General features: G+C 42.2%; 1 protein-coding gene across 1 annotated transcript in view; it reads right to left on the bottom strand.

Annotated features, from left to right (window-relative positions):
• SEC14L2 (SEC14 like lipid binding 2) overlaps window positions 1–19,697 on the bottom strand; it is a 79,543-nt gene that overhangs the window by 39,013 nt on the left and 20,833 nt on the right. Inside the window, exons 3-4 of the mRNA XM_082252303.1 lie at window positions 9,714–9,757; window positions 8,113–8,175 (exon numbers count right to left, since the gene is read on the bottom strand). Of these exons, the coding sequence (XP_082108429.1) occupies window positions 8,113–8,175; window positions 9,714–9,757 (107 nt within the window). The remainder of the gene's footprint in view (window positions 1–8,112; window positions 8,176–9,713; window positions 9,758–19,697) is intronic.

The following is a 19,697-nucleotide window of genomic DNA, read 5'->3' as shown; positions in this document are numbered from 1 at the left end:
ACCTGCTTCCTGACTCGTATAGGCCTATTTCCCTTCTCACCGCCTATGTAAAGGTGTTGGCCAGGGTGTTAGCTTCTAGATTAGCGAAGGTTATACACAAACTAATACATAAGGATCAGTCTGGGTTTATCCCCTCTCGTTCCACTGCACAGAACCTTAGATGCCTCTTTTTGAACATACAGCTTCCTGCGGACAACCCAGGGAATATGGACATTTTTTCTTTGGATGCTGCTAAAAATTTCGAAGTGTTGAATAACCCTTTCTCTGGGAGGTCTTGGAACGCTGTGGGTTGGGAGATCATTTTATTACGTAGATTTGAGTATTATATGCAGTTCCCACTGCTCGAATCAAGGTCAATTGTGAACTTTTGAACCCCTTTGTTCTGCATAGAGGCACTCGGCAGGGTTGCCCTTTGTCGCCCCTGCTATTTGACCTAGCCCTGGAACCACTGGCAGCACATATTCGTGAGTCATCAGATATTATGGGGTTTATTAGGGGTCTACAGAGTGACATCATTTCATTATATGCCGATGACACACTACTGAATTTGGGAGACACAGAGATCCATGCGAGCTGTGGTGGCCCTTATCGAAGGTTATGGAGCATTATCCGGGTTTTCTATAAATTGGGACAACTCTGTTCTTCTGCCTTTAGATCCATTAATACTCCATCTTCCAGATTGCGCTAAAACCATACAGATAGTCTCCTCTTTTTGTTATCTGGGCATACAAGTTACATCCGATCCTACCCAGTATATAGAGTTGAATCTACTCCCATTATTAGGTAAATTCCGAGAGAAATGCGGTGCATGGTGTAAGCTTCCCCTGTCAGTGGTTGGGAGGATAAACTTAAAGTTGTTGTAAACCCTCTCTTGGAACTTGTACCTATAGGTAAGCCTTTAACTACTTGCCTTCTGTGCACTTAAACACCCTTCCCATCCAGGCCAATTTTCAGCTTTCAGCGCTGTCACACTTTGAATGACAATTGCGCGGTCATGCTACACTGTACCCATTTGAAATTTTTATCATTTTTTTCACACAAATAGAGCTTTCTTTTGGTGGTATTTAATCATCTCTGGGTTTTTTATTTTTTACAAAAAAAAAGAATAAAGACAAAAAATTGTATTCTTATTTTCTGCGAGTAAATTTTGATAATAAATTTTTCTCCTTCACTGATGTGCGCTGATGAGGCGGCACTGATGGGCACTGATGGGCACTGATGAGGTGGCACTTATGGGCACTGATGAGGTGGCACTTATGGGCACTGATGAGGAGGTACTAATATGCCGCACTGATGAGCACTGATAGGCGGCACTGATAGGCAGCACTGAGAGTCGGCACTGATGAGCACTGATAGGCGGCACTGCTGGGCACTGAGAGGTGGCACTGCTGGGCACTGACAGGTGGCACTGCTGGGCACTGAGAGGCGGCACTGAGAGGCGGCACTGATGGGCACTGATAGGCGGCACTGATGGGCACTGGCGGATGGCACTGGACACTGACGGGTGGCACTGATGAGCGGCACTGATGGGCAGCACCATCAGTGCCCACACTCAGTGCCCATAGTGCTGCCAGTCAGTGCTCATCAGTGCCTAGATGAGCAGGCACTGATGGGCACTGACTAGCAGCACTATGGGCACTGATTGTGGGCATTGATGGGGGGCACTGATGGCGGGCACTGTGGGGACTGATGGGGGGGCACTGTGTGTGTGTTTTTACCTTGTGTAATCAGGGCACTGGTGATAGGTGCCCTGATTACATTCTCCTGTGTCCCCGGCGCTGTGAGGCTCCCCCTCCTTCCTCCGTGTGAGGAAGGAGCGCCGGCGATGAGAGATGATCTCATATGTTTACATATGAGATCATCGTTCATTGGACGGCCAGATCACGTGGTGAATGGCCGCTGTGATTGGCCATTCACCACGATCTGTGATCGGCCGTGTCCAAGGGACACGGCCGACACAGATTTTCCCCGCAGCGCGCTCGCGGGAGCGCGCTGGGGGCGTGTCACTGGGAGGCCGTTTAAAAACGGCCTCCCGAAAATTCGAGTCCGCGCTGCAGCCGTATATAGGCTGTAGTGCGGATGGGTAGTGGTTAATAAGGCTTACCTATAGGTACTGTAAATATCTCCAAAACTTGCACCATTTAGGAGATATTTACTTTTAATGCAGCCGATGGCGCATCGGCGCATGTGCTCTGAAGGAACAGCCACCCGTGCCGTGCCTTCAGAGTCCTCTGCAGTGAACGACGGCTCCCGTGCGCATGCGCGGGAGTGATGTAATTGCGCCTCCGGCCAATCAGATGGCCGGAGGACGCGAAGCAGGACAGCCGAACATGTCGGCCGTCCTGTCGCTGAGCAGGCGGCACTGCGGGGGCTTCGTTCTAAGGTAAGTATTTCATAATGAGCTAGTATGCGATGCATACTAGCTCATTATGCCTTTGCCTTACAGGGGTTTTTTTTTTTTTTTGGGGAGGGTTTACTTCCTCTTTAAAAAAAATGGTGTTGGCCCCCAACTGCTGTACATCTTTAATAATTCTCCAATTTGGATACTCCATAAGTGGTTCCTCCGAATAGATTCCCAATTTCGGGATTTAATATGACCCAAAAAAACGGAGGTGGTTTAGTGGTTTAGTCGTCACTCACTTCAGGGCTTAGCTTCCCAAATACAGCAATTGGGGAGGATGGGGTGATGGACCCATTTGACTCCATTAGAGCCCTTCTTATTCCATGAAATTCTATCTGTTCTGCTCTCACATATTTAGAAGCAGGGTTTCCGCATATTATCCCTACAGTGTCGACAGTTACTCTACTGAATACATTAAGAAATATATTAAATCTACCCTGGGAATTCAAGGATTTTTGTCATCCACCCCATCTCCAAATTAAATCTAACTATAGAGAGATACTTAAACTTGAAGATTTTAGTGAATGGGAAAGATTGGGGATTAGATTTAGATCTCAGCTATAAGTAGGTAACCTACTTAAATCCTTTGCGGACTTACAAGAGGAGTTTGCCCTTCCTAGGAACCACTTTTATAAATATCTGCAGTTGAGGCAAGCCCTTCACTCCCAGGCTCTGGCTACCAGGCTCTCTTTAGTAGACCCTCCTATAGTACGTGAAGCTCTTTTGGTAACGGACAAGAAGGGCCTATTCTATTATACTTTACCCTCTACAAGATGCTTCCAATTTACCGTGTAGGAGGGGTTGGGCGAAGGATCTGGGCACTATAAAAGATGACACGATGGACCTCTGTTTGGCTTCCGCACCTTTCAATTTAGTTTTGGCCTCTCAGAAGCTCTCACACCTATTTATGCTACACAGCGTATACAGAACACCCATTCAGTTACATCAAATGGGGAAGTAGGGACACCCCTCTATGTCTTAAATGTCAGAGAGTTCATGGGAATTTCCTTCAGATGATATGGAGATGCCCCAAGCTCTTCTGATGTTATTGGAGTCATTTCAAGGTATTTAATTCCCAACTTACTAGCGATCCTATTGTTTGTTTGGGGGCTCTTGAGGAGGAGACTTTGACTGCACACGCGCATATAGCAATTCTGCGCCTACTATATATTGCACGTAAGCTTATTGCTTGTTACTGGATGTCTCCTCGATACCCAACGAAGAAGCAAATGGATTGAACAAGTGAACAATATGCTTATCCGTGAGAAGTTAACATATCAACATAGGAATGTCTCCAAAAAATGTTATTCTTAGTGGCAATCTTGGTTGGATGCCCCGGACCTTGCATCACACCAATTGGTAATGAATAGATTACTTGCGGGTTGTGGTCCATCCGGGAAGAGAGCTGATCAGTCAGTATTTATACATTTGAAGCTAGCCAACGTTTTTTTTTTTTCTTCTTTTTCTTGTTTTTTCCTTTTTATGTTTAGTTTGTTTTTTCTGCTTTCAATATGTAATACCGTGCACTGTATAATTCTAATTCTACCGACCTTGTAATTTTGTATGATGTTTATATTGTCATGGATCTATGCACTGTTGTATGATGTACATGTTGGTTTTTACTCCATAAAACCTTTTTTTTTTCGGATAAAAAAAAAAAAAATGGCTACTTTGACATGGTTAAATTCTCATAACACTCAGCTCTTCGGGATGGTATAAATGGCTGATATCAATGCCTAAAGAAGGTTCTGGATGTGGATGGGGCTTACGTAGAAAAATAAAGGTTTTTCCTAAAATTGTGTTTAATTTTTTAATTAAATTTTTAAATACCCCTCATACGCACAAAGTATATATATATAGATATAGAGAGAGGGAAAGAGAATATACACATACACTGTATATGTTGTTTGATTTACAGTATCTCAACAATGAGTACACCCCTCACATTTTTGTAAATATTTTATATCTTTTCATGTGACAACACTGAAGAAATTACACTTTACTACAATGTAAAGTAGTGAGTTTACAGCTTGTATAACAGTGTAAATTTGCTGTCCCCTCAAAATAACTCAACACACAGCCATTAATGTCTAAACCGCTGGCAACAAGTAAAAATGTCCAAATTTGGTCCCAAAGTGTCTATATTATGTGTGGCCACTATTCTTTTCCAGCACTGCATTAACCCTCTTGGGCATGGAGTTCACCAGAGCTTCACAGGTTGCCACTGGAGTCCTCTTCCACTCCTCCATGACATCACAGGGCTGGTGGATGTTAGAGACCTTGCGCTCCTCCACCTTCCGTTTGAGGATGCCCCACAAATGCTCAATAGGGTTTAGATATGGAGAAATACTTGGCCAGTTCATCACATTTAGCCTCAGCTTCTTTAGCAAGGCATTGGTCGTCTTGGAGGTGTGTTTGGGGTCGTTATGTTGGAATACTGCCCTGCGGCTCAGTCTCCAAAGAGAGGGGATCATGCTCTGCTTCAGTATGTCACAGTACATGTTGGAATTCATGGTTCCCTCAATGAACTGCAGCTCCCCAGTGCCGGCAGCACTCATGCAGCCCCAGACCATGTGATGTCTGTTAAGGTTCTCCTATGTCCTGGTCATATTGTATACAGTATCTAGTAGTAGTCTGTCCCATTAACTGGATCTATCCTTTAATGTTGAAGACATTTTGCAGCTCATACAAGTAGCTTCTAACCAAAGAAGACATTTTGATAAGCTATGAAATATCTTCAACATTACAGAACAAGTCTGATTTAATATGATTTATGAGTGATCCTTCTTGATGGGGGACTTCAGAATAATACCAGAAAAGAAAGAGTATGAGAAACTGAAATGTGTTTTTATAAGAACTCGATTGACAGGTTACAACATTTCTGCTGATTCACCTTGCTCTAGTGTCTACTTAGCTTGAGATAAGCAGACATTATCAATTATAGCCTAGGAGACTTTCCATATCATGCACTTATTCCATGTCATGCACAAAATAAGCATATTAGGGGGAAAAAAAAGATTTTCCTGAGAATCTGCTAATTGAAGCCTTATGTACAACAGTTTTCCATACATTTGCCAGCCAAAACAAGAGGCCATTGTGGCTATAAGCACCACTTCTTATATCACATTAAAGGATTGACCTGTACTTATTTCCTGGCATACATGAACAAGGGTATCAAAGTAAGGGTTTTCATTAATCTGACACCTATCTATATGCAGAGCAGGTTTTCCTAGTAGATTAGTTAAAAGGATTTTACAAGTCTGGACTGCAGCCAGTTAAACTGCTTAGTTAACGTCACATAACATAGATGTGTTACGTTTTATTTATAACATTAGAAACTGGTCCTGGAATAAAATTACAAATAAGCTATGGTGATTAGTGAAAGTTTTCTGTATAAACATATGTATACAAGTAGATAAAGTTACAGGAAAAATCTTGGATTAAAAAAAAAAAAAAAATGATATCAGGGTTCCTTGGCTCAATGGTAGTGCCAAAAGAGTGAGATCACTCCACACCAGATATAGTTTTCAGGGTTTTCCTACCATATTCTATTTAAATAAACATCAAAACTTCACCCAGGTATGTCTTCCGACGCAGGGGGTTCTCCCCGTCACTATGAATTAATGAAACATTCAGTCTCCTGGCTCTCGTGCGGCAGCTTTACTGCTCCAAGTTCTTCTTCAGAGTCTTCCTGGCCATCAGTACCTTTTTTTCGTATTCCTGACCATGAAACACGTCCCAATGTTTGTGCCCAGACGCTGCACCTCAGCTCTGTGTTTTCCTTACAGCTTCCTAGTTGTTCTGTCCCTCATTGACTCTCTCAGACTTGGACCTTGATCTGTCCCGACCTGGACACCAAGGTGCACCATAGCACCTCTCTCGGCTCCCTTCACACACTGACCCCCTTGAGAGGGTGGAGTTCTATCTCTGGCTCTTATATGAAGCCAGCACACACCTGTGCCATTAGTGTGCTTGCTTCCTACAAAATCTGGCGTAATGGGCCATACACACTATAAGATTTTCTGAAGACTTTTTCCTTCAGATTTACCTTTTCTATGTAGTGCAAGGGCCTGCCAGATTGCATACAAATTGAAAGTGTTTAGGTTTGACCTCATATTATATGGTTTTGGTAAGTCTGAAGGAAAAAGTCTTCAGAAAATCTTATAGTGTGTATGGCCCATTAACCACCATTTTACCCAGTGGCACAGGGTCACCCTGCTACACCACTTAAATCCAACGTATGTGGCTGCAACCTTGCTCTGCAAGTCTTTTACCTTTATATTACCAATATAATTCTACAGATTTTTTTCACTACAACAGAAGTTCACTGCCCCAGTGTGAACACATTTATTGATTTTAAAAGGAAGCCTTTTCCTTGAGCTTTTCATGCGCATTTTTTAATGCAAAAGCTCTTGAAAAACGCGTCAGTGTGAAAGCAGCAAAACTCAATGTAACCCCTAAATTTAACCCCATGCCTTTGGTGTAATGGAATCTATTGCAGTGATTGACAATGAAACTTACAGCAATAAATACTATGATGCCGAGACAAATGAAAAATACTATTGTGTTCAAACATCATGGACTAAAAGCTACAATGTGCAGTATTTTCAGTGCCAAAATTTGCTGCACACTGATTTCTGCATAAAAAACAATCAAGTTCAAAGTGGTCTACTCAAGACACTACACGGACTTATCCCACCTGCATTTAGCAGGAGAAATAGATCTGGGAAATATAATCCAACTTAAGATTTCTCAGAAAAATTTCTCCTGGGTGTAGATGTACTTGCGCTTACGTGCGTTTAGCTGCTGAAATCCAGGCTAAACAGTCCTGAAACACAAATGCAGCTATATGCGACTGAACACCTAGGTGTAAACTCTGTAAAGCAATTTATGCTTCCAGATATATATTTAGAAATGGGTTCTAATTGCATCTGAACATGTGTGTTTCAGTGCCTATGTGCATGGGGCTTCAAGGTCTCAAGCACCCATAGAATGGAAGGGTCCTTTCACACTGGCTTTCCGCCCGGCAGACTCTGTTTTGCTCAGCGGGGGATCGATCCGCTGATCCCCGCTGAGCAGGCGGATGACAGGTCCGTCTCCGCTCACTGTGCAGAAATGGATCTGTTAGAGTCTCGCTCTCCCCTATGGGAGATTGGATGAAAACGCACCGCCTGTCCGTTTTCATCCGATCCACCAGACGGATGGAAAATAGGGTTTCCATCCGTCTGGATTTGGCAGACAGGATCGGATCGGATAGCAGCGGGTGTCAGCAGACATGTACCTACGGATAAAAAGCTGTGCTGTGGATGGGATCCAGTCGCCTTAAGGTCAGTAAATTCTGACCTTATTGAAGCATACCCATACGGATAGTTTGATCCGGGAACCCTACGCAACCAGGCATGTAACCAAAAACACAGAGATAGAGAGAGGGAAAGTACCCTCTCTGGAAGGTTGCTAAAGAAGAGCTCACAGGGATTGGTTTGTGCAAAAACAAAATATAACCTTTAATAAATTGGGGTGCAGTACATACAAAAAATATGGAAATTCAATAGGATAGATACAAAAAATAAAATAAAAAACTACCTATGTCACCGCTGACATCCGCTGCTCCATAGGGCATGCGATCAGGTCAGCCTGAAAAACTGACAGGCGGACCTGATTGGAAATCCCATGTGAAAGGGCCCGAACAGTGATGTGTGTATTTCACTCACCTCAGGAGGTTGCCAGTTCTCCAGCACTCTGTCAGAATCCATATGCTTCCGAAACTCCATATGCTGCATAGGAAATTCAATTAATTCAACTTAAAGAATCATTGGTATATAATGCAGTAACATAACATCATCGGACATTTAAGACTTTTAATACAGAAAGCCTTCAACTCTACAAAGCAATATTTATATCTTAAAAGGTTTTGTTTTTCCACTGAAGTTAACAATATGACAGGTATAAATAGCAACCACTTAACCCAGTTAGGAATGTATTACTTTTTTTTACAAAGAACTTTACAAAAGGACTAACAAAAGTTCCTAAATCTTTCTTGAAAGGCAATCATGCTGCCCTGCATGTCAGAACTCAGGAAACTGTGATAGGAAGGGGCAAAGAAAGTCAGGCTCTACTGCACTGCACATAGCTGTCCTAACTGTGGAATCTTCCTTACAGGATGAGGGAGCAGAGTGATGATGTCATCATTGTGCTGCTGTTCTTTCAGCATTCCATCACACACTGGGGCAACACCAAGTTTTATTTCTCAACTAGGGTTGCTACCTCATCTCTTTAAACCCAGACACATATGAATCACACAGGTTCTGAGGCCAATGCAGTTGAGGCACCAAGTGAGTTTAATTACCACCTTAATCAGCCACAGAACCTGTATAATTAATATGTGTTCGGCTTTAAGGGATGAGGCGGCATCCCTATTCCTACCTGCAGGGTAGTCTGCAGAGGTCATAGGGTTGGTTCTGTTTTTGAGAAGAGGGATTTGGATCACTACACTGGCTACACAGAATTACAAATCTTTAGGCCTCATACATCAATGCAAAGGGCCATCTTTGCCCGCAAAGGCAAGTATTCCATACATCCACATGCAAGTAGATCCATTCAGGTCTATTGAGATGCCACAGCTGCAAAGACACAGCCGCATGTCCCAATTTGACAGCCATGCAGGTGCGTATCCCTGAACGTGTGTGTGTGCGTGCATGTGTGTGTTCGTGGACAAGTACCCACACAGCTGTCATATTGGGACCAGCACCTGTGTCCATGCATTTGCTGTGTCCTGGTAGACATGAATGGGACTGCTTGTACATGGATGCACAAAATACTTGTACATCTGGGTAAAGACAGCCCTTTGCTCGGGTGTACAGACAGATATGCACGTGTGAATGAGCCCTTAAAGCAATACTAAACTTATCTTTTTAACTTGTACCTACAGGTAAGCCTATAATAAGGCTTACCTGTGGGTACAGTGAATATCTCCTAAACTTGCAGTGAGATATTCACACTGGATGCAGCCAATGATATCACCAGCGCATACGCTCTGGACGATGCATACTAGCACATTATGCCATTGCCTTACAGGTATTTTATTTATTTTTTAATGCCGTGGTTTACTACTGCTTTAAAAGGAAAAAGCAGCTTTTTAACTGTTGCCTGGAATTTACACGTGCAGCTACTTTTTGGCCTTGCTGCAATTATTTGAGAACTTATTACCACCATAAATCCTCATTCGAGCCTAAAGTCTATACATATTGTTTTCATGCAGAAGATATGGTTACAGTTCTGCATAATATCAGTTTTGAAAGTTTACATTCCTCACCTTTCGGAGCATACTCTCTGATTTCTGCAGGTTAAAGCATCGGGCTGGGAGATGGGACAGAGAGGAGAGGAGATTAGACAGAGATTACAGGGATATTACATTACAGACATATAATCCATAATCCTTAACCCATTTATTACCAAAGGCCCTGCAACACAATGAAGCAGATACCATATTGCAGACTCCTGAGACAGCAAAATACTTTCAGAAAGTAAATATTATAGCAATAATAGTAAAATATTTATAGTCAGAGGTGACGTGTCACAATTTTTTTTCATAAAATCATATTTCTTTATTTGTATCAATTTAAAACACATAAAAAAAATAATCTAACAGCTGATACAAAAGAAAGTGCTACTACGTTCCACATAAATACCCATATATCCCAATTAAGGGAAAATAATTAGATCATCATCATTGTGTGTATCTTTATAAAGTAGATCCCCGATAACATAAAAAAAATAATCTAACAGCTGATACAAAAGAAAGTGCTACTACGTTCCACATAAATACCCATATATCCCAATTAAGGGAAAATAATTAGATCATCATCATTGTGTGTATCTTTATAAAGTAGATCCCCGATAATGGGGTAGACACCAATTTGTGTATCCCATTACCCTCTGAATTACAATGTTGCATTTTGACCACTAGTGAAGAGGAGATTGAGGAAACCCTTCTTCCCCACCTGCAGCAGAATGAATGGCACCTCAGCCAGGCAAAGTCACTGGACTTAAAGTAGAACTATAGGCAAAACATTTTTTTTTCCATTTTGGATAGAACAAGGGGGGGGGGGGGGTTATAGCCCCCGGTCAGATTTTTTTCCTCTATCTGTATCCCATTGCAGAGATTTCCCTTCACTTTCTGTCCCATTGCCAAACAGGAAGTGAGAGGAAATCCCTACAAATTAACAGAATTCCTTGGGGACCCCAAGGTCACCAGAACTAGTGTCCCCATTGGAAGATTTCCACTCTATTACTTTTCTGGGGGACAACCCAAAATTGCAAATTTTCCTTTACTTTCACTTTCAATGAAAATGGTAAACAGGGCAAATAGAAAGGGTGAATCTACCAAATGGGGGCACAGACAGCAAAAAAAACCTGGCATGCGTTATAATATCTCTGCACTCTATCTCAAACTAATAAAAAAAATTTGCCTTTAGTTACACTTAAAGCGGTAGTATACTCCGCTATTTGACTTTTACCTACAGGTAAGCCTATAATAAGGCTTACCTGTAGGTACAATTAATATCTCCTAAACCTGCACGGTTTAGTAGATATTCCCCCTGCATGCAGCCGCTGACTTCAGCGGAGCATGCGCTCTGAAGGTCCGGCGGACCTTCAGAGCTCCTTGCCGGTCCTTGTCGGAAAGTGAAACTCCCGCGCGTATGCGCGGGAGTGACGTCATCGCGGCTCCGGCCACTCACAGCGCCGGAGCAGCAGAACCAGGAAGAGATGCCGAGGCAACATGACAGAGCCCTTAGCGTTGTCCAGGCGACCGCGTCGGTGCTTCGTTTTAAGGTAAGTATTTCATAATGAGCTAGTATGCGATGCATACTAGCTCATTATGCCTTTGTCCTGCAGGTTTTTTTTTTTTTTTATACAACCGTTTTAAAGTTCAAATATGGCTTTTGTAATGATAAAAGCTGGAGCTTATTTGCACAATGATAATATTACAAAGTTATATATTTAGTCAAGTTAAAAAAGACACAAGTCTATCTGGCTCAATAAATAAAAAGCAAAAAGAAAAACAACCATATAATCCCATATACACAATCCAATACCCACAGTTGATCCAGAGGAAGGGGAAAAACCCCAGCAAAGCATGATACATTGCTACAGCAGGGGAAAAAATCCTTCCTGATCCCCTGAGAGACAATCAGATATTCCCTGGATCAACTTTACCTATAAATAATAATACCCAGTTATATGATGTACACCTAGGGAAGAATCCAGGCCTTTTTTAAAGCAATCTACTGAGCTGGCAAGAACCACCTCTGGAGGGAATCTATTCCACATTTTCACAGCCCTTACTGTGAAGAAACCTTTCCGTATTTGGAGACGAAATCTGTTTTACTCTAGACGTAAAGAGTGCCCCCTTGTCCTCTGTGATAACCTTAAAGTGAATAAATCAACACCAAGTTCACTATATGGACCCCTTATGTATTTATACATGTTAATCATATCTCCCCTTAATCTCCTCTTCTCAAGAGATAATAAATTCAGTTCCTCTAATCTTTTCTCATAGCTGAGCTCCTCCATGCCTCTTATCAGTTTGGTTGCCCTTCTCTGCACTTTTTCCAGTTCCCCGATATCCTTTTTTGAAAACTGAACTGCATATTTGCAGATGAGGTCTTACCAATGATTTCTACAGGGGAAAAATGATATCTCTCTCTCTGGAGTCCATGCCTCTCTTAATACAAGAAAGGATTTTGCTTGCTTTGGAAACCGCAACTTGGCATTGCATGCTATTATTGAGCTTATGATCTACCAGAACACCCAGATCCTTCTCCACTATGGATTCCCGCAGTCATACTGCTGTATATTGCGATAAGTCAGAAATGTATTCATGCAGCACATACACTGCCTGGCCAAAAAATAAGTTGCCACCTGGAATTAATTAAGCAACTAACTAAACTAAGCATGCAGCAACTATCCTATTGAATAGTTACTGCATGTGCCCAAAGAATGAGGTCAGCTGACTACCTGAATATACTGAATGACCAGGTTATCCCATCAATGGGTTCTCTTCCCTGATGGCACGGGCACATTCCAAGATGACAATGCCAATGCCAGGATTCATCGGGCTCAAATTGTGAAAAAGTGGTTATGACATGACTATTAAAACTTGAGAAATGATGAGCAAAGTTTTCATGTTTTTCAGTTTGGATATGGAAAGTTATGTAACCTGCCTGTATTATTCCGCCTTTGACGGACCCATTTTTTGTTGTATTCGTAGTATGCAATGTTACATTCTTTCATGATCTCTGTATTATGTTTACTTTGTGATAATAAAAACCACAGAGTCCAGAACTTAACCCCATTGAGAATCTTTGGGATGTGCTGGAGAAGGCTCTGCGCAGTGGTCCGACTCTCCCATCATCAATACAAGATCTAGGTGAAAAATTTGTGCAACACTGGACGGAAATAAATCTTGTTACATTGCAGAAGCTTATCGAAACAATGCCCCAGCAAATGTGTGCCGTAATCAAAGCCAACAAAATATCAGAGGATGAGACCTTTTCTTTTTGGTGGCGACTTTTTTTTGGACAGGCAGTATATAGAATGACTGAAAGGTATATTACAATATTAATCTAGAATTTGCACTAATTTTGCAGCAGCAAAAAATAATAACAAAAGTAATAACCCTGGGCCCAAAATACTAACCATGTCCTTAAGGCACATTCTCACAAAATATAGCAAATTATGTGATCATGATAGCCTCTTCCAACTACAAAATACTTAGGACACTTTCACCAGACCAGCGTTTAAACTACGATTTTACCACCCACCACAACCGCTTATCTAAAGCCTACATAGGAGCGAGAAGAGGCTGTTTACATGTTATGTCTGGGATGTTTTGCACCTCCTGTCAATCGCACCCATTCAAGTCAGATGATCTGCGCCACTAACGCGACCCAAATGTTTGGCTCTCGGTTGAGGCATATTAGTCCCATTGTAAGTTGTCATTGAGCAAAAAAAGAAACCGAAAAAAGGTGAGCCCTGGATGTCATGCTAGAATGGGTAGAGCTACCTGACACAGGGTTGATTTACTAAAGCTGGAGAGTGGAAAATCTGGTGCAGCTCTGCGTAGAAACCAATCAGCTTCCAGGCTTTGTCAAAGCTTAAAGGATAAGTTTACTTTAAAGAAAAAAAAAAGAAAATAATAGTCAATGCGAACTAAAAGCCAACAGCTTGTATGTCGAAGTCGAACCTTGTAGTTCATTCAGACACACAGAGCTGTGTGTCAAAATGATGCGGCCGTGTGGACGGAGCCAACTAGTACGCGGAACTTCTTCCTATAATGCTGCCACAGGGAGGGGGGCAGCGGGCGGGGCTGCTGCAGTGGGAGCACGTTACATGTTCCACCCTAAAATCGGGTGGAACATGTAACATATTCCCAAATATGAACTTATCCTTTAATAGAACTAACTGAAGTTGGAAGCCGATTGGCTACCCTGCACAGCTGCACCAGATTTTGCACTCTCCAGTTTTATGCAGTAAATCAACACCACAGTTGCAAACAACAGAGAGAATCTGACAGTGAATCTTTTCCTTCCTCGTTCTATGCTTTTTCCATTGAAATTTTGCCTAGGTGGATAAATACTGACCATCAACACTACTACATTATTGAAGAGCGGGGTGTATTAGGATGAAATTAGTAGGTATACTTAACCTCCTTGGTGGTAATCCCGAGCGTGACTCGGGGTGGATTTTTCATTGCAGGATCGGTAACCCCGAGTCACGCTCGGGGTGGATGTGCAGAGAGCGCAGCGGTGTTCTCTTACCTTCTCCTGGCGATCCAGCGATGATCTCTCATTGCTGTGACCGCCAGCCGAGAGTCCCACCGCTCCTCCGTCCCTCCGTCGGTGTGATCACTTCCTAGTTCCGTTCCCTGCAGCAGCAATACTGCATGGAAGCGGAACTAGGGAGGGAAATTAAAAAAAAAACGTTGCACAAAACACATAACACATTTTATATTTTATATATATATATATATATATATATATATATATGCATATATATATATATATATATATATATGCATATATATATATATATATATATATATATATATATATACACCGGTATATATATGTATGCATATATATATATATATATATATATATATATATGTGTGTATATATGTATATATATATATATATATATGCACACACACACACATATACATATATGTATATATATATAAAATTATATTATTGATTTAATTATAATTCATGCATTATATATTACATATATATATATATATATGTGTGTGTGTGTGTATATATATATATATATATATATATATATACACACACACACACACACACACACACACACACACATATATATATATATAATATATATAATGCATGAATTATAATCTAATCAATAATATAATTTTATTATATATATTATATATTAAATAATAAAATTATATTATTGATTTGATTATAATTCATGCGTTTGTGTTTCAAATTTATCACATCTGGGATGTCTACTAGAGTCTTGTTTTGGTCAGGTTTAAGTCAGTAATTACTAAGAATTGTAGGCCTATAATACATAACGCCAAATTTCCATGAAAAGAATTGTACCGCTTTTGGTATGTAATTCCTGACATAATCATACCGCCAGGGAGGTTAAAGGGGAAGTCCACCCTAACACTAAAATCTCTACATCCACAGGCATCCACGATCTAACACTAACCTATCTAGCCCTGTAAAGAAGAAATAACTTTTCTTAACATAATTTTTTTTAAGCTGCTCCGGTCCGGTCTCCAGCAGCAACAGCTCTGCAGAGGAGACAGCCAACAACGGCTGGGAAATTAATGGGAAGTGACGTCACCCATAGACTTACTATGGGGCTTTTGTTGTCGGCTGCCTCCACTGCTCTCGCCTCCACAGAGAATCCGCTACTGACAGCTTAGCGTGGGACCGGATCTGCTTCAGAAAAGGTACCGGTATGTATAGCGATTTCTTCTTTACAGGGCTAGATGGGTTAGTCTGAGATCGTGCATGATATAAAAGCAGAATATAATTTAGTATTAATGGGAAATGTATTTACAATACAAATAGAAGCACATAGCTATGATTTACTGTGTACTTTACAATGGACATGTCATGAAATACTGACTTAACCACTTTACAACCGGCTCACGTAGATTTACTGCGGCACTCTGCAACTTACAAGCAAAACAACGTAGACCTACGTCGCTCGCCCACGAGCCTGTAGGGGGCAAACATGCGCCACCGGCGGAGTGCTCCCACCCCCACTCGTTCCCTGGGGAGCCAGCGCGTGTGACCGGCGGCTCCGATGGTCGCCGGCCACTCGCGATCTCCCACAGTAGAGGGAGAAAGACAGACGGCTGATGTAAACACAGCCGTCTGTCATTCTCCCTGAAGTAAGCAGAGAGGCTATGCGATCCTGCTATATAGGATTGCATGTCTCTGTGGTTACTTCACTAGCCATGCCCCCTGTTAGAATCATGCCCCTAGGGACACACTTAACCCCTTTATCACCAATAAAGTTAACTCATTCCCTGCCAGTGTAATTTTTACAGTAACAGTGCATATTTATAGCACTGATTACTGTAGTAATGTCACTGGTACCCCCAAAAGTGTCAAAAATGTCAGTCAGGGGTCCGATCTGTCCGCCGCAATATCGCAGTCCCGCAAAAAAAAAAATCGCAGATCGCCGCCAGTTAAAAAAAAATAAATAAAAAAATAAAAATGACATAAATCTTTCCCGTAGTTAGTAAACGCAATAACTTTTGCGCAAACCAATCAAAATACACTTATTGCGATTTTTTTTTACCAAAATTTGTAGCAGAAAACAAATTGGCCTAAAATGTTAAATTGATTTTTTACATTTTTTTTGGAGAATTTCATATAAAAAAAAATGTGAAAAATATTGTTATTTTTTCAAAATTGTCGCTCTTTTTTTGTTTATAGCGCAAAAACTAAAAATTGCACAGGTGATCAAATACCACCAAAAGAAAGCTCTGTTTGTGGGGGAAAAAAGGAGATCAATTTAATTTGGGTACAGCGTCGCACAACCGCGCAATTGTCCATTAAAGTCACGCAGTGCCGAATCGCAAAATAGAGAATGGTCTTTGAGCAGTCAAATCCTCCGGGGCTAAAGTGGTTAAAGGACAGCTGCATCACCAAACTGATAAGGTTGGGAATCATGTCTGAAATATTGATTTTACTTTACAGAAGTTAGCAACAAATAATCAATGAAAAAACAGCAATTATTATCTCTAATAAAAAGGTTTAAAGCCGAGGATAAAATATTGAAAGAAAGATAATAGTATTTATAATAAAACCATGCAATTTGTATCTGCTTTCATCACTAGTTGATTAGTACTTTGAAGTTTTTTTATGTATCAGTGATCTTGTTTTCATTGGCAATAGTCTAAGATCAATGATTAGCTCCATGTAATATAATCAATCTGATATGCACATTTGTTATCATGGGAGATATAATTGCAATTATATAACTGCACAAGCTGTAATACAAGGTCAGATGTGTAATGCTGTAATGCCAGCTTGGTTATCATCTAACTGAAAATGCCTACATAAGGATGAAAAAGAGGGGCAGTTTGCTCATATCTTCATTATTATTATGCCAATTCTTCAGGGAACAAAGTACTGAGACGTGAATTGATTTATAATCATCCAAAATCAATATATATACGTACACTGCTCAAAAAAATTAAAGGAACACTTTTTAATCAGAGTACCGTATTTTTCGCCGTATAAGACGCACCGGCATATAAGACGCACCCAATTTTAAAGGAGGAAAATCTAGAAAAAAAAGATTCTGAACCAAATACTGCAGTAAAATATTTTATATCAACAGGTGATGGTATAGGCATGGCATAGGCATGGTACAGGCATGGCACAGGTGAGGGTACAGGCATGGCACAGGTGAGGGTATAGGCATGGCACAGGTGAGGGTATAGGCATGGCACAGGTGGTGGTTTAGGCATGGCACAGGTGGTGGTTTAGGCATGGCACAGGTGATGTTTTAGGCATGGCACAGGTGGTTGTTTAGGCATGGCACAGGTGGTGGTTTAGGCTTGGCACAGGTGGTGGTTTAGGCTTGGCACAGGTGGTGGTTTAGGCATGGCACAGGTGGTGGTTTAGGCATGGCACAGGTGGTGGTTTAGGCATGGCACAGGTGGTGGTTTAAGCATGGCACAGGTGGTGGTACAGGCATGGCACAGGTGGTGGTACAGGCATGGCACAGGTCGGCTCACTTACCTGCTCTCCTGGGCTGCCTGCGCTGCTCCTCTCGTCCTCTTCTTCTGACGGCGGCGGGATTCCTGGAACCGTCCACGGCGCTGCTCCTCTCGTCCTCTTCTGTCTTCGTTCTTTGACGGCGGCTCTCTCGGCGGCTCTTTCGGCGGCTCTCTCGGTCCGGCGGGAAGGAGATCGGGCGGTGACGGTGCGTGACTGACGCACGCACCGGCACCGCCCCCATTGGACGTCAGGACTCAGCACAGGCAGCAGGAAAAATGTTCATTTGCCGTATAAGACGCACCAACTTTTCCCCCCCAGTTTTGGGGAAGAAAAAGTGCGTCTTATACGGCGACAAATACGGTATATAGCATCAAATCAATTAAACTCCTGGGATATTGAGCTGGTCAATTAAGTAGCAGAGGGGGTTGGTAATCAGTTTCAGCTGCTTTGGTGTTAATGAAATTAACATGTGCACTAGATGGGCAACAATGAGACGACCTCCAAAACAGGAAAGCTTTTACAGGTGGAGGCCACTGACATTGTTTTCCCTAATCATCTTTTCTGACTGTTTTTCACGAGTTTTGCATTTGGCTAGAGTCAGTGTCACTACTGGTAGCATGACGCGATACCTGGACCCTATAATGGTTGCACGGGCAGTCCAACTCCTCCAGGATGGCACATCAATACGTGCCATTGCCAGAAAGTCTGCTGTGTCTCCCAGCACAAGAGCATGGCGGAGATTCTAGGAGATAGGCAGTTACTCTAGAAGAGCTGGAAAGGGCCGTAGAAGGTCCCTAACCCATCAGCAGGACCAGTATCTGCTTCTTTGTGCAAGGAGGAACAGGTTGAAAACTGCCAAAGCCCTACAAATTGACATCCAAGCAGGCCAATGGTGTGAATGTCTCTGACCAAACAATCAGAAACAGACCTCATGAGGGTAGCCTGAGGGCTATTATACCCTGTTCTCACTGCCCGACACCGTGGAGCTTGATTGGCATTCACCATTGATCACCAGAATTGGCAGGTCTGCCACTGGTGCCCTGTGCTTTTCACAGATAAGAGCAGTTTCACCCTGAGTACATGTGACAGATGTGAAAAGGTCTGGAGAAGTCATGAAGAATGTTATGCTGCGGTTTGGTGGTGGGTCAGTGATGGTCTGGGGAGGCTTATCCATGGAGGGACGCACAGACTTCTAAAGGCTAGACAATGGCACCCTGAATGCCATTAGGGACCGAGATGGAATCCTTGGACTCACTGTCAGACCCTACACTGGTACAGTGGGTCCTGGGTCCCTCCTGGTGCATGACAATGCCCAGTCTCATGTGGCCAGAGTATGCAGCCAGTTCCTGGAGGATGAAGAAATTGATACCATGGAATGGCCCCCACGCTCGCCTGACCTAAATCCAATAGAACAACTCTGGGACATTATGTTTCGGTCCATCAGACGCCGCCAGGTTGCACCTCAGTCTGTTCAGGAGCTCAGTGATGCCCTGGTCCAGATCTGGGAGGAAATACCCCAGGACACAATCCGTCATATCATTAGGAGCATGCCCCGACATTGTCAGGCATGCATACAAGCACGTGGGGGCCATACAAATTCCTGAGTACTATTTCTAGTTGCTGAAAATGAACTGGCCTGCTGCATCATTTTTTCACTTTGATTTTCGGGGGGTGTCTTTGAATTCAGCCCTCTGTATGTTGATAATTTTCATTTCCAGCAAACGGTGTGGCATCCTTTGATTCCTAACACATTACCCAGTCCATATCAATATAAATATCCAGCATGATATTTTTCCCCACTGAGATCTGATGTGTTTTCAAAGTGTTCTTTTCATTTTTTTGAGCAGTGTAATTTAAAAAAAAAAAAAAAGCAGCAAATCTCCAGCAAATTTTTATTGCATCCACTTTATATTTGTTCTATAGCTGCAAGAATCTTCACTGTGCACTGCTCAACACCCTTCTTTCCCAGAAGTCACGTTGATAGTACTCACAAAGAAAATGGCCTCTGCCCCCACCTA

The sequence above is a fragment of the Pelophylax lessonae genome (genome assembly GCF_965119305.1).
Source record: "Pelophylax lessonae genome assembly, chromosome: 1".
NCBI lineage: Eukaryota > Metazoa > Chordata > Amphibia > Anura > Ranidae > Pelophylax > Pelophylax lessonae.
Note: the sequence above shows the minus strand (reverse complement) of the source record. Positions and strands in the feature narration are given on the sequence as shown.